We start from the raw sequence: 13,000 nt of genomic DNA, 5'->3' as shown, positions 1-13,000 counted from the left end.
TTTTTCAACAAGTTTTTAGTTATTTTTTATATATTTTTTTCCAAATAGTTCAAAAAAGATCACTACAAATGAGCAATAGTTTGCACTGTTATACAATTTAATGAATCAGAAACTGATGTCCGAGTGCTGTATTTTACTTCTTTATCTCTTTTTTTTAACCAACAATGTTTTGCTCTGATTAGGGGGTACTTGAATTAAAAACATTTTCACAGGGGGTACATCACTGAAAAAAGGTTGAGAACCACTGATATAGGGGGATTCAAAAAGTTTATGCTTCTTCCCATTACCCTTTTGAAATATTAATTTATTATTTTCTTTTCTTAACTAAATTTGATTTTCTTTTTTGTGAAATAATAATATTGATATTGAGCAAGAGACAGTTCAAAGTTAAAGTACCAATGATTGTCACACACACACTAAGTGTGGATAGGTGTCCATTCGACCCATCACCCTTGATCACCCCCTGCGAAGTGAGGGGAGCAGTGGGCAGCAGCGGTGCCGCGCCCGGGAATAATTTTTGGTGATCTAATCCCCAATTCCAAACTTTATGCTGAGTGCCAAGCAGGGAGGTAATGGGTCCCATTTTTATAGTCTTTGGTATGACTCAGCCTGGATTTGAACTCACACTCTACCCACTAGGCCACTGAGTATTCACTGGTGATGTGTATGTAAATTATTCACTTTATGTATGATATGGAACAACGTATGAAATACTCAATTAACAAAACAAAAATCGCAAGTGTTATTTATTTTGAGAACCACTGCCGTAGGCACCTGGGGATAGGTTGATTGGCAACACTAAATGGGCCCTAGTGTGTGAATGTGAGTGTGAATGTTGTCTGTCTATCTGTGTTGGCCCTGTGATGAGGTGGCGACTTGTCCAGGGTGTACCCCGCCTTCCGCCCGATTGTAGCTGAGATAGGCGCCAGCGCCTCCCGCGACCCCGAAAGGGAATAAGTGGTATAAAAATGGATGGATGGATGGATGCCGTAGTATTTATGCTCGCGTTTACTTTGAAAATACAACTTCCGGTATATGGTCTGGTTTTCCGTCCTTGTTAACTGCAGTTTTTTTGTTTTGTTTTTAGTTAAATGAAATATAAAACCAAACCGTTTTTGGATGTAGTTATTGCCCTTCGACACCAAAGATTTGTTTTTATTTTATATTCTACATTTTAAAATTAAATTAAAATAAACCAATTTTTTATTCATTTTTTAAATTCCATTTATGGAAATACAATTATATAATCAACCCATACATATAATATTTTTTAAAGAAATTAACAGTGTAAAAGTAGAATCAAGAAAAAAAATGAATGGACATAAAAATGCGAATACAAGTTGTAGCGAAAAGTCAGTTGAGGTGTGACGTCACCGGAAAGGTTCAGTTGCTAAGCTGCGCGTCTTCAGCAGCCACAACTTTTTTTTTTCAACAAGTCGTCAGCTGGCTTGTAGCAAGTGAACCTTGACCTCTGCGCTGCTCCACTGCACTTGCAGTTGAACAGGTGAACACTATAAAACCTTCCCGACTTCCACTTTGTCCATTTAGCTTCTTTGACAGCTGGCCTTCGAGTGCTAACTCGCTAGCAAGCCGCTTGTTGTTGTTGAACCTCTTATTAGCTTGTTTGCATTAGCTTCCCAAACTGCAAGCTTCGAATCTTTATTTTCTTCTTCTAAACAAGCTACGCTTTTGTCGTGTAATCCTTTCAACGCCAATTATCAGTCGACATTGTTAACAACGTGTGTTTTGTAATTGTGTTCAGTTTGATGATTTACATTATTCTAAAACATAAAAAGCATAACAACAATGCCTCCGACAAGCTTATGTTACAATTACTGGTTTAAAGGGACATACCGTATTTCCTTGAATTGCCGCCCGGGCGCTAATGAATTTAAAACCTCTTCTCACTCCTGTGCTTACAAAAGGCATGCGGTAAAAGTAAGCATGCGCTAATTCTTTTAAAACCTCTTCTCACTCCGGCACTTACCAAAGGCATGCAGTAAAAAATTGAGTGTGATGTAAGCTTGGACCTTAAATCCTACTGAATACCTCTTAATCTTCTTCCCTTTGTGCGATTTCAAATTACCGGTATTGAAATCAGCCTCCTCCATTTTGAAAATGATGACAGGGGAAGTGTCACTCGTGACGTCACGGGTTTGACCAGGCGGTAATACTAAGCATGCGCTAATTAATTTGCGAAGTGAGTTTTACCCGGCAGTAATACAAGGCAGGCGCATACTATATGCCCTGTGGCAATTTAAGGAAATACGGTATATTTCCTACATATATTTTTACAATATTAATTATAGCGAATAAAAATTGCATGTCGTTCAGGCTTAAGGGCCTACTGAAATGAGATTTTCTTATTTAAACGGGGATAGCAGGTCCATTCTATGTGTCATATTTGATCATTTTGCGATATTGCCATATTTTTGCTGAAAAGATTTAGTAGAGAACATCGACCATAAACTTCGCAACTTTTGGTCGCTAATAAAAATGCCTTGCCTGTACTGGAAGTAGCAGACAATGTGCGCGTGACATCACGGGTTGTAGGGCTCCTGACATCCTCACATTGTTTACAATCATAGCCACCAGCAGCTAGAGCGATTCGGACCGAGAAAGTGACGATTTCCCCATTAATTTGAGCGAGGATGAATGATTCGTGGATGAGGATAATGAGAGTGAAGGACTAGAAAGAAAAAAAAAAGGCGAGGGCAGTGAGAGCGATTCAGATGTTATTAGACACATTTACTAGGATAATTCTGGAAAATCCCTTATCTGCCTATTGTGTTGCTAGTGTTTTAGTGAGATTATATAGTACCTGAAAGTCGGAGGGGTTTGGCCACGGGTGTAGTGACCGCCAGTTTCTCTGAGGGAAGGGAGCCACGCAGCTGCTGCAAGACGCAACCTCCGCTGATGTCTCCGGTAAGAGCCGACTTATTACCATAATTTTCTCACCGAAACCTGCCGGTTGACATGTGGTCGGGATCCATGTTCGCTTGACCGCTCTGATCCATAGCAAAGCTTCACCTTCGGGAATTTTAAACAAGGAAACACCGGCTGTTTTTGTGTGGCTAAAGGCTAAAAGCTTCCCACCTCCATCTTTCTACTTTGAGTTCTGAAATATTAATTGAACAAATTGCAAAAAATTCAGATACTCAGATGTCCAGAATACTGTGTAATCATGCGATTAAAGCAGACTACTTATAGCTTGGATCGGGCTGGATAAAAATGTCCGCTACAACCCGAGACGTCACTCGCACGCGTCATCATACGCGTCATCATTCAACAGGATACCTCGCGGGAAATTTAAAATTGCAATTTAGTAAACTAAAGCGGCCGTTTTGGCATGTGTTGCAATGTTAAGATTTCATCATCGATATATAAACTATCACATACACAAGTCTTGTTGTTACAAATAATATACAGTACAGGCCCCAAATTTGGCCACACCTTCTCATTTCAATGCGTTTTTCTTCATTTTCATGACTATTTACATTGTAGATTGTCACTGAAGGCATCCAAACTATGACACTTGTGTAGTGAAGGCCATTTCAGGCGACTACCTCTTAAAGCTCATCCAGAGAATGCCAAGAGTGTGCAAAACAGTAATCAGAGCAAAGGGTGGCTATTTTGAAGAAAATAGAATACAATACATTAGGGCTGCGAATCTTTGGGTGTCCCACGATTCGATTTAATATCGATTCTTGGGGTCACGATTTGATAATATATCGATTTTTTTCGATTCAACGCGATTCTTGATTCAAAAACGATATTTTTCTGATTCAAAACGATTCAGTGTTCATTCAATACATAGATTTCAGCAGGATCTACCCCAGTCTGCTGACATGCTAGCAGAGTAGTGGATGTTTTAAAAAAGATTTTATAATTATAAAGGACAATGTTTTATCAACTGATTGCAATAATGTAAATTTGTTTTAACTATTAAACGAACCAAAAAATACGACTTATTTTATCTTTGTGAAAACATTGGACACAGTGTGTTGTCCAGCTTATGAGATGCCATGCAAATGTAAGCCACTGTGACACTATTGTTCTTTTTTTTTAATTTTTATAAATGTCTAATGATAATGTCAATGAGGGATTTTTAATCACTGCTATGCTGAAATTATAACTAATATTGATACTGTTGTTGATAATATTCATTTTTGTTTCACTACTTTTGGTTTGTTCTGTGTCGTGTTTGTGTCTCCTCTCAATTGCTCTGTTTATTGCAGTTCTGAGTGTTGCTGGGTCAGGTTTGGTTTTGGAATTGGATTGCATTGTTATGGTATTGCTGTGTAGTGGTTTGTTTGATTGTTAAAAAAAAAAAATCAATTCTGAATCGCACCACGTATTCGATTCGATTCGTATTCGAAAATATTTTTTTCCCACACCCCTACAAAACATGTTTTCAGTAAATTTTTTTAAAAGTGCATAACGCCACATGTGTTCATTCATAGTTTTGATGCCTTCATTGACAATCTGTGTCCAAACTGTTGGCCTGTACTTTAAATTCAATGATAGCTAATGCTAGCTATTACTGTAATTGTAGTTTACTTTGCGCTAATCACTACAATTAGCGCAAAGTAAATTACAACTGCACACTTAAAAGAGGCCGGTTGCAAGCTTTATGTGGGTGCCTAGATGGCGCTATCTTTCCAATGTGTTTTAAGCATTATATTACGGTTGACGTATTATTGGACCCTTCCTTTTTCCAGGGAAAAGTCCTCCCATATTATTTAATTCTAAGAACTGTCTAAATAAAGCGATTAGAATGGAAGCTAGACAATTTATGCTATGCATAGGAGTAAATACAAATAGTAGAACAGCCCTTTGAGACATTTGCGATTAAAAGCTATACAAGTAAACTTTGATTAATTGATAGAAAGAAAAAAACAACGCTGGAGAGAGAACCGAGCTGCCCGTCTTACTGCTTTGCCTGGGTGGAGATCGAAACCGAAAGTTAACTTGGAGTGTTGGACACACACACACACACGCACACACACACACAGTCTTGCCCACTCAAACTCTCCGCCAAAGAGAAGATAAGAAACAGGGTAAGATCATTGTGTTTATCCTATTCGCGCAAACTAAAGCCAAACTCCATTTTGCCAAATGGAGGGAGAATATTTACCGGGGCGGTTTAGCTCGGTTGGTAGAGCGGCTGTGCCAGCAACTTGGGGGTTGCAGGTTCGATTCCCGCTTCCGCCATCCTGGTCACGGTCGTTGTGTCCTTGGGCAAGACACTTTACCCACCTGCTCCCAGTCCCACCCACGCTGGTTTAAATGTAACTTAGATATTGGGTTTCACTATGTAAAGCGCTTTGAGTCACCTGAGAAAAGCGCTATATAAATATAATTCAATTCAATATTTACTTAACAGTACGGGAGTAGTTATGTCATTACATGCTAAAAGCCATAATATAATCGTTAAACACATTGGAAAGCTTGCAACCAGCCTCTTTTAAGTGAGCAGTTGTAATTGAAAATGGAGGTGAATTTGTGCGTCAATTGAAAAAATGATGACAACTTGTCTGTTCAGGTGGACCAGGCTAATTCCTGACTTTCCAGTGAGTTCCAGTGTGTTCCAGTCATTAGTCTGAACCGCTGGGACATTCATGGCTGTGGCCAGCGCCACGAAGATCTCATGGCGACTGCGTGAGTGTCCCTTCCTGTCCGCCATTTCCACATCAATATGTGTCGTGTACACACCTTCAGCTGACGTGTGTGTGTGTGTGTGTGTGTTTTTGTGCTGGCAGAGGAGTTTGAGGCTCACAGCAGTCGAGTCTCCTGTGTGTCTCTGGGGAAAAATTCCGGTCGTCTGCTGGCCAGCGGTGGTGAAGACTGCAGAGTCAACATCTGGTCTGTGAGCAAGGCCAACTGCATCATGGTACTTCATCACTCACCCTGTCCAACGCCACACCAGAACCTCTTCAAGAGTGTGTTTGTGTGTGTGTGTCTGTGCTCAGAGTCTGAGCGGTCACAAGAAGCCAGTAGAATGTCTTCACTTCAACTCGTCAGAGGAGCTGCTGGCCACCGGTTCTCAGTCCGGGTCTATACGAGTGTGGGACCTGGAGGCCGCCAAAAGTGAGTCCAGCTGCCATCACGCTGCCTCCAAAAAGGCGGCACATTTTTCTTACCGTTGCACTAATGTACGAGAAAAGCGCTGACACAGAATACAACGGCTTTTTAAGTGTAATGGAACCTCGATTTACGAACTTAATTGGTTCTTGAACATGGCTCGAAAATCGGAAAGTGCGTATAGTGAAGCTAAGTTCCCTGTAAGGAAACAATGTAAACGTGAAAAATTGGTTCTGGTTCTTGACGAAAGTCCTTATTTTAGTATAGAAAATTAATAATATGAAGACACTATATTGTGTGTTTACATATATATATATGTATATATATATATATATATATATATATATATATATATATATATACATACATATACATACAAACCCCGTTTCCATAAGAGTTGGGAAATTGTGTTAGATGTAAATATAAACGGAATACAATGATTTGCAACTCATTTTCAACCCATATTCAGTTGAATATGCTACAAAGACAACATATTTGATGTTCAAACTGATAAACATTTTTTTGTTGTTGCAAATAATCATTAACTTTAGAATTTGATGCCAGCAACACGTGACAAAAAAGTTGGGAAAGATGGCAATTACTACTGATAAAGTTGAGGAATGTTCATCAAACACTTATTTGGAACATCCCACAGGTGTGCAGGTCAATTGGGAACAGGTGGGTGCCATGATTGGGTATAAAAACAGCTTCCCAGAAAATGCTCAGTCTTTCACAAGAAAGGATGGGGCGAGGTACACCCCTTTGTCCACAACTGCGTGAGCAAATAGTCAAACAGTTTAAGAACAACGTTTCTCAAAGTGCAATTGCAAGAAATTTAGGGATTTCAACATCTACGCTCCATAATATCATCAAAAATTTCAGAGAATCTGGAGAAATCACTCCATAGCCAGAAACCAACATTGAATGAGAGTGACCTTCGATCCCTCAGACGGCACTGTATCAAAAACCGGCCTCAATCTCTAAAGGATATCACCACATGGGCTCAGGAACACTTCAGAAAACCACTGTAACTAAATACAGTTGGTCGCTACATCTGTAAGTGCAAGTTCAAGCTCTACTATGCAAAGTGAAAGCCATTTATCAACAACATCCAGAAACGCTGCCGGCTTCTCTGGGCCCGAGATCATCTAAGATGGATTGATGCAAAGTGGAAAAGTGTTCTGTGGTCTGACGAGTTCACATTTCAAATTGTTTTTGGAAATATTCGACATCGTGTCATCCGGACCAAAGGGGACGCGAACCAGCCAGACTGTTATCGACGCAAAGTTCAAAAGCCAGCATCTGTGATTGTATGGGGGTGCATTAGTGCCCAAGGCATGGGTAACTTACACATCTGTGAAGGCACCATTAATGCTGAAAGGTACATACAGCTTTTGGAACAACATATGCTGCCATCTTTTTCATGGACGCCCCTGCTTATTTCAGCAAGACAATGCTAAACCAAATTCAGCACGTGTTACAACAGCGTAGCTTGGTAAAAAAAAGAGTGCGGGTACTTTCCTAGCCCGCCTGCAGTCCAGACGTGTCTCCCATCGAAAATGTTTTGCGCATTATGAAGCGTAAAATACGACAGCGGAGACCCCAGACTGTTTAACGACTGAAGCTCTACTTAGAACAAGAATGGGAAAGAATTCCACTTTCAATGCTTCAATTTGTTTCCACAGTTCCCAATTGTTTGAGTGTTTTTAAAAGAAAAGGTGATGTAACACAATGGTGGACATGCCCTTTCCCAACTACTTTGGCACGTGTTGCAGCCATGAAATTCTAAGTTAATTATTATTTTATGAGTTTGAACATCAAATATCTTGTCTTTGTAGTGCATTCAATTGAATATTGGTTGAAAATGATTTGCAAATCATTGTATTCCGTTTATATTTACATCTAACACAATTTCCCAACTCCAATGGAAACGGGGTTTGTATACTGTATATATATATACATATATATATTTGTATGTATATATATATATTATATATTTGCAAATATGTTATAGTCCTTTCAACTGGCTGTCATGGGACGCCTAGTGACCTTTGACCACTCCTTGTCTGTGCAGTCTTGCGCACTCTGGCTGGACACAAAGCAAACATCACCAGTTTGGGATTTCATCCTGTTGGGTACTTTTTGGCCTCCAGCTCCACGGACACAAATATCAAGGTGTGTGCACCCCTTTTTGTGTGTTTGTGTACTGATTTGACCATGTAATATTCCACGCCATGTGATGGACGATGTCAGCTGTGGGACATGCGGAGGAACGGCCACCTCTACAGTTACAAGGTAAGACACTCGGCGTCATGTCTTCTCGCTCTCCCGGTGTCACCTGACCGCCGCACGGTGTCCCACAGGGCCACACGCAGGCCGTCAGGAGTCTGGCTTTCAGCCCCGATGGGAAATGGCTGGCGTCGGCGGGGGACGACCGCACCATCAAGGTAGGCGTTTCCCGAAGGCGGTGTGGGACCGACGTGAATGCGGGACGTTGACCCGTCGACGTTTTTTGCGCCACAGTTGTGGGACCTGATGCAGGCCAAGACCATCAGCGAGTTCAACGCGCACGACGCCGCTGTCACCGCCATCCAGTTTCATCCAAACGAGTACCTCCTGGCGTCCGGCAGCGCCGACAGGTGACGGCCTTTTTGCATGACATGACATGACATGACATGACATGACATGACATGACATGACATGACATGACATGACATGAGATGACATGACATGACATGACATGACATGACATGACATCCATTTTGTGCTACAGGTCCGTGAAGCTGTGGGACCTGGAGAAGTTTTCCATGGTGGCCTCGTTAAAGGGCGATACCAGTCCGGTCAGGTGAGTCCTGATGAGAATGTCGGTTGTTGGGATATTGGGACTTTCCCTTTTGAGAGGGGTGACTCCTCCCAGATTTTTTTGTCGTAAGGGTGTCTAAAATGATTTGAAGTGACTAGAACTGAAGTTTAACAATGTATTCTACAAAACAGTAGTAAATACAAACAAAACAAATACCAGCGCTGAGTCAAAGTCAAAGTCGAACCAGTTCAGGGTTTCCTCTTAATGTATTTGATCGTGGCGGTGCTCCATGGCAACATGTTAGCGGCCACACCTTAAAAATTAGTTTTTTTTAACGTGAAGACAAAATAAAGTAATATATTGAAGCGTCCAGAAGAAGACTCGCAAAGTCTGAGGCTCTTTTTAGCTTTTATTGCCAATCTTATGCTAACAACCGGCCAAATCCCAAAAAGTATTTCCTTCGTATACACACGTCTATCTCCGTGTTTCACTCCCAGAACGCAGCACTAGCTGTGTTTCCATTGCAGTTTTTTGCTAAATAAAAGAGATATTTTGAGAAAGTATATTTGCGACTTGTAGCCGTTTTATTCCATTAAAGCAGTGGTTCTCAAATGGGGGTACGTGTACCCCTGGGGGTACTTAAAGGTATGCCAAGGGGCACATGAGATTTTTAAAAAATATTCTAAAAATAAAAATTCAAAAATCCTTTATAAATAGATTTATTGAATAATACTTCAACAAAATATGAATGTAAGTTCATAAACTGTGAAAAGAAATGCAACATTCAGTGTTGACAGCTAGATTTTTTGTGGACATGTTCCATAAATATTGATGTTAAAAATGTATTTTTTGTGAAGAAATGTTTAGAATGAAGTTCATGAATCCAGATGGATCTCTATTACAATCCCCAAAGAGGGCACTTTAAGTTGATGATTACTTCTATGTGTAGAAATCTTTATTTATAATTGAATCACTTGTTTATTTTTTAACACGTTTTTAGTTATTTTTTATATCTTTTTTTCCAAATAGTTCAAGAAAGACCACTACAAATGAGCAATATTTTGCACGGTTATACAATTTAATAAATCAGAAACTGATGACATAGTGCTGTATTTTACTTCTTTATCTCTTTTTTTCAACCAAAAATGCTTTGCTCTGATTAGGGGGTACTTGAATAAAAAAATGTTCACAGGGGGTACATCACTGAAAAAAGGTTGAGAACCAATTAATTAAAGGGTCGTAATTCTTGTAAAATCTCGTCCCGCCATACTCCACTTGGAGGAAGATATTGCAGCCGTCGTTGGTGCGCTGATGTCAGTAGAAAACAAAGGCAACGGGTTATCGCTTAAAGGCAGCGAGTGTCCTTACGGGCCCCTTGACATTGTTCGGGTACATGGTTCTCTACAAGCTTGCGGGTCGGCCGGACCACCTCGCTCCCCCCGGCCGACCGATCAGAAGCAAGACCAAGATGACCCGTCTACCCTATTTGTCTTGCATTGGCCCTCCACCGGTTTGATGTTTAGGTGACCTCTAAATGCGGGAAAACAAATTCCATCATGCTTTTGTGAAACACATTAATATTGAAACCTCTCAAAAACCACTTCATGAGAGCGCAAAAATGTTTTAGCGATATTTGAGAGGTTTTTCGAAATGTGGGTGTTTTCATTACCAGTTACTTTTTGCGATATTTAGGTTTCGCGCATTTCTGGGGGTCATGGAAACGCAGATCCTTCTTCATTTTCCGCCAACACGGTGCGTTCACCCGACCGTGGGAAAAATATAACACACCAACTTAGACATTATCACCAGCAGGTTGTTACAGTCTTAATGGAAATATATATACAGTTTATTTTTTGCTATTGACTAGGCCTGCTCAGTGGCCTTGTGGTTAGAGTGTCCCGCCTTAAGATCGGTAGGTAATAAGTTCAAACTCTGGCCAAGTCATACCCAAGACTATAAAACTACCTCCCATTAACTCAGCATCAAAGGTTGCAATTGGGGGTTAAATCAAAAAAATTATTCCCGACCACCGCTGCTGCTCACTGCTCCCCTCACCTCCCAGGAGATGAACATGGGGATGGGTCAAATGCAAAGGGTAATTTCACCACACCTAGTGTGTGACTATTGTGATGCACCGAAAATTTGGCCGCTGAAAAATGACATACTTTATCACCGCAACACAGCTGCCGAAACCGAATGTTGTGATGACGTAAACAATACGGAAACAGCATGTCCGCGAGGTGGACATACTTTAATGTATCCGAGAAATACCCATGAACAGCCATATTCAAAATTTAAGATGAGTCTGGCGGCTTTTATGGAAGCACGAAGCAAGTGCGACGTCACGCTCCCTGTAGCCCGCTTTTCCTCGCGGACTTGGAGCGACAGAAGTAGTGAAGTCAAGTGAATTATATTTATATAGCGCTTTTCTTTAGTGACTCAAAACACTTTACATAGTGAAACCCCAATATTTAAGTTACATTTAAACCAGTGTGGGTGGCACTGAGAGCAGGGGGGTAAAGTGTCTTCCCCAAGGACACAACGGCAGCTACTAGGATGGCGAAAGCGAGAATCGAACCTGGAACCCTCAAGTTGCTGGCACGGCCAATTTACCAACCGAGCTATACCGTAAAGCAGGGGTGGGCGTTACGTCGATCGCGATCGACTTGTCGATCTCGGAGGGTGTGTCAGTCGATCTCAAGCCAGGCATTAAAAAATAAACATAAAAATGAGCAATCATCAATCATACCAAGACTTCACTTTCGTCAGTTGTTTGACATTCTCGGCACCCGAGGATCTTGTGAGATGACGCTGGCTGCTGCCAGCTCATATTTAAGAAAAAAATCACTAACAGGGCGGACGCAGAGAAACACATTTTATTTCTAGAGACTCCGTACCTGCTGTCAAAACTCTAAAGACCGACTGCACAGTTCCTGTCTTCACCATAAAAGACCTGTTTCATCCTGCCTGTGCTAACAAAATAAGAGTCTCAGAAAGCTAGCGTGCACAAGCTAGCAAGCTACGGAGTTTGATGCCAATGTATTTCTCCCCCCGCCCTCAGCGACCGCTTTCTCACTTGCTTGCCCACCCGCACAGTCACTGACGTCACTCACCTGCTGCCAGACATTAAAGGGCCACACACATATGCTACTCTCATAAAAAAGTGTTTAAAAACGAGTATGCAAGTTGGACAAATGAGATGCCAAATCCAACCACTTTCATGTGGTATTGGACAGAAAGGAGGACTTTTTTTTTTCCTCCATTTGAAAATGCGGACGTTATCAGCACCACTGTCTAATTCCAATCAATGCAAGTCATCAGAATCAAATACACCAACTTATATTCTTGTCTTCATGAAAGAAAGGAATCTATGTGTGTTAAAAATGCTTGTATTATCATTAAACACCATTAACTTGTTAACAAAATGTCTCTTTCATAAATAAATAAATAAATATAAATTATAAATAGGAATGAGGTAGATCTCCTCGACTCGGTCAATTGACAAGTAGCTCGCCTCTCAGAAAAAGTGTGAGCGCCCCTGCCGTAAAGAGTCTCTAATCACGACTACAGTCTACATTAACACTAGAAATAGATTTTTTGCCAGTTGTTTTTGATAAATAAAAATTGTCTAAAAGAATTGGAGAAATCCCTAGAAAGACCAAGTACATTGAACATTTTTTCTTGTGTTCCAAGTACATGGGCCAGACAACATACCCCACCCTTGTTCCCGCACCAGGGCACCACGGCCCTCAGACCCCCGGCTTATTTTCAGTCTTTTTAATTAAGTTCAAGTCACATGCCTGCCACGCCCCTAACCACGCCCCCACAGGTATCTTGGCATTCTAGGGGAAACCCTGCAAACAGTTGGCCGTCTTTTCATACTTTTGTCCACACAGAATGTGTAATGGCAACAAAACTGAGTTAACTTGACACGTGTGCCTAGCACACACACATTCTCCTCCTTCACACTCTACAGGCTAGTCCCCCATGACACCTTTAAAAACAATATATGTGTGTGAGAGTGCATCAATAACGAGCAGGGTGAGATCATCGTGTGTATGTCTTCAGTCAGAACGAAGGCCAAAACTAGTGATTATATATTCCGATTAAGGT

At 41.0% G+C, this 13,000-nt stretch overlaps 1 protein-coding gene across 3 annotated transcripts in view; it reads left to right on the top strand.

Annotated features, from left to right (window-relative positions):
- The first annotated feature begins 1,367 nt into the window (after window positions 1-1,367).
- The window catches only part of katnb1 (katanin p80 (WD repeat containing) subunit B 1), a 28,413-nt gene continuing 16,780 nt past the window's right edge, over window positions 1,368-13,000 (top strand). The window contains exons 1-10 of one of the 3 annotated variants that reach the window (XM_061875737.1): window positions 1,368-1,504; window positions 2,798-2,925; window positions 5,546-5,661; window positions 5,763-5,893; window positions 5,973-6,090; window positions 8,159-8,259; window positions 8,338-8,379; window positions 8,448-8,531; window positions 8,608-8,723; window positions 8,858-8,929. In XM_061875737.1, coding sequence (XP_061731721.1) covers window positions 5,622-5,661; window positions 5,763-5,893; window positions 5,973-6,090; window positions 8,159-8,259; window positions 8,338-8,379; window positions 8,448-8,531; window positions 8,608-8,723; window positions 8,858-8,929 — 704 coding nt within the window. In that variant the 5' untranslated portion in view covers window positions 1,368-1,504; window positions 2,798-2,925; window positions 5,546-5,621. The remainder of the gene's footprint in view (window positions 1,505-2,797; window positions 2,926-5,545; window positions 5,662-5,762; window positions 5,894-5,972; window positions 6,091-8,158; window positions 8,260-8,337; window positions 8,380-8,447; window positions 8,532-8,607; window positions 8,724-8,857; window positions 8,930-13,000) is intronic. The other 2 variants (XM_061875746.1, XM_061875728.1) reach the window with 2 other exon arrangements.

The sequence above is a fragment of the Nerophis ophidion genome, linkage group LG02, assembly GCF_033978795.1.
Source record: "Nerophis ophidion isolate RoL-2023_Sa linkage group LG02, RoL_Noph_v1.0, whole genome shotgun sequence".
In the NCBI taxonomy this organism is placed as follows: domain Eukaryota; kingdom Metazoa; phylum Chordata; class Actinopteri; order Syngnathiformes; family Syngnathidae; genus Nerophis; species Nerophis ophidion.
The sequence above is the reverse complement of the archived record's forward strand: the minus strand, read 5'-3'. Positions and strand labels throughout refer to the sequence as shown.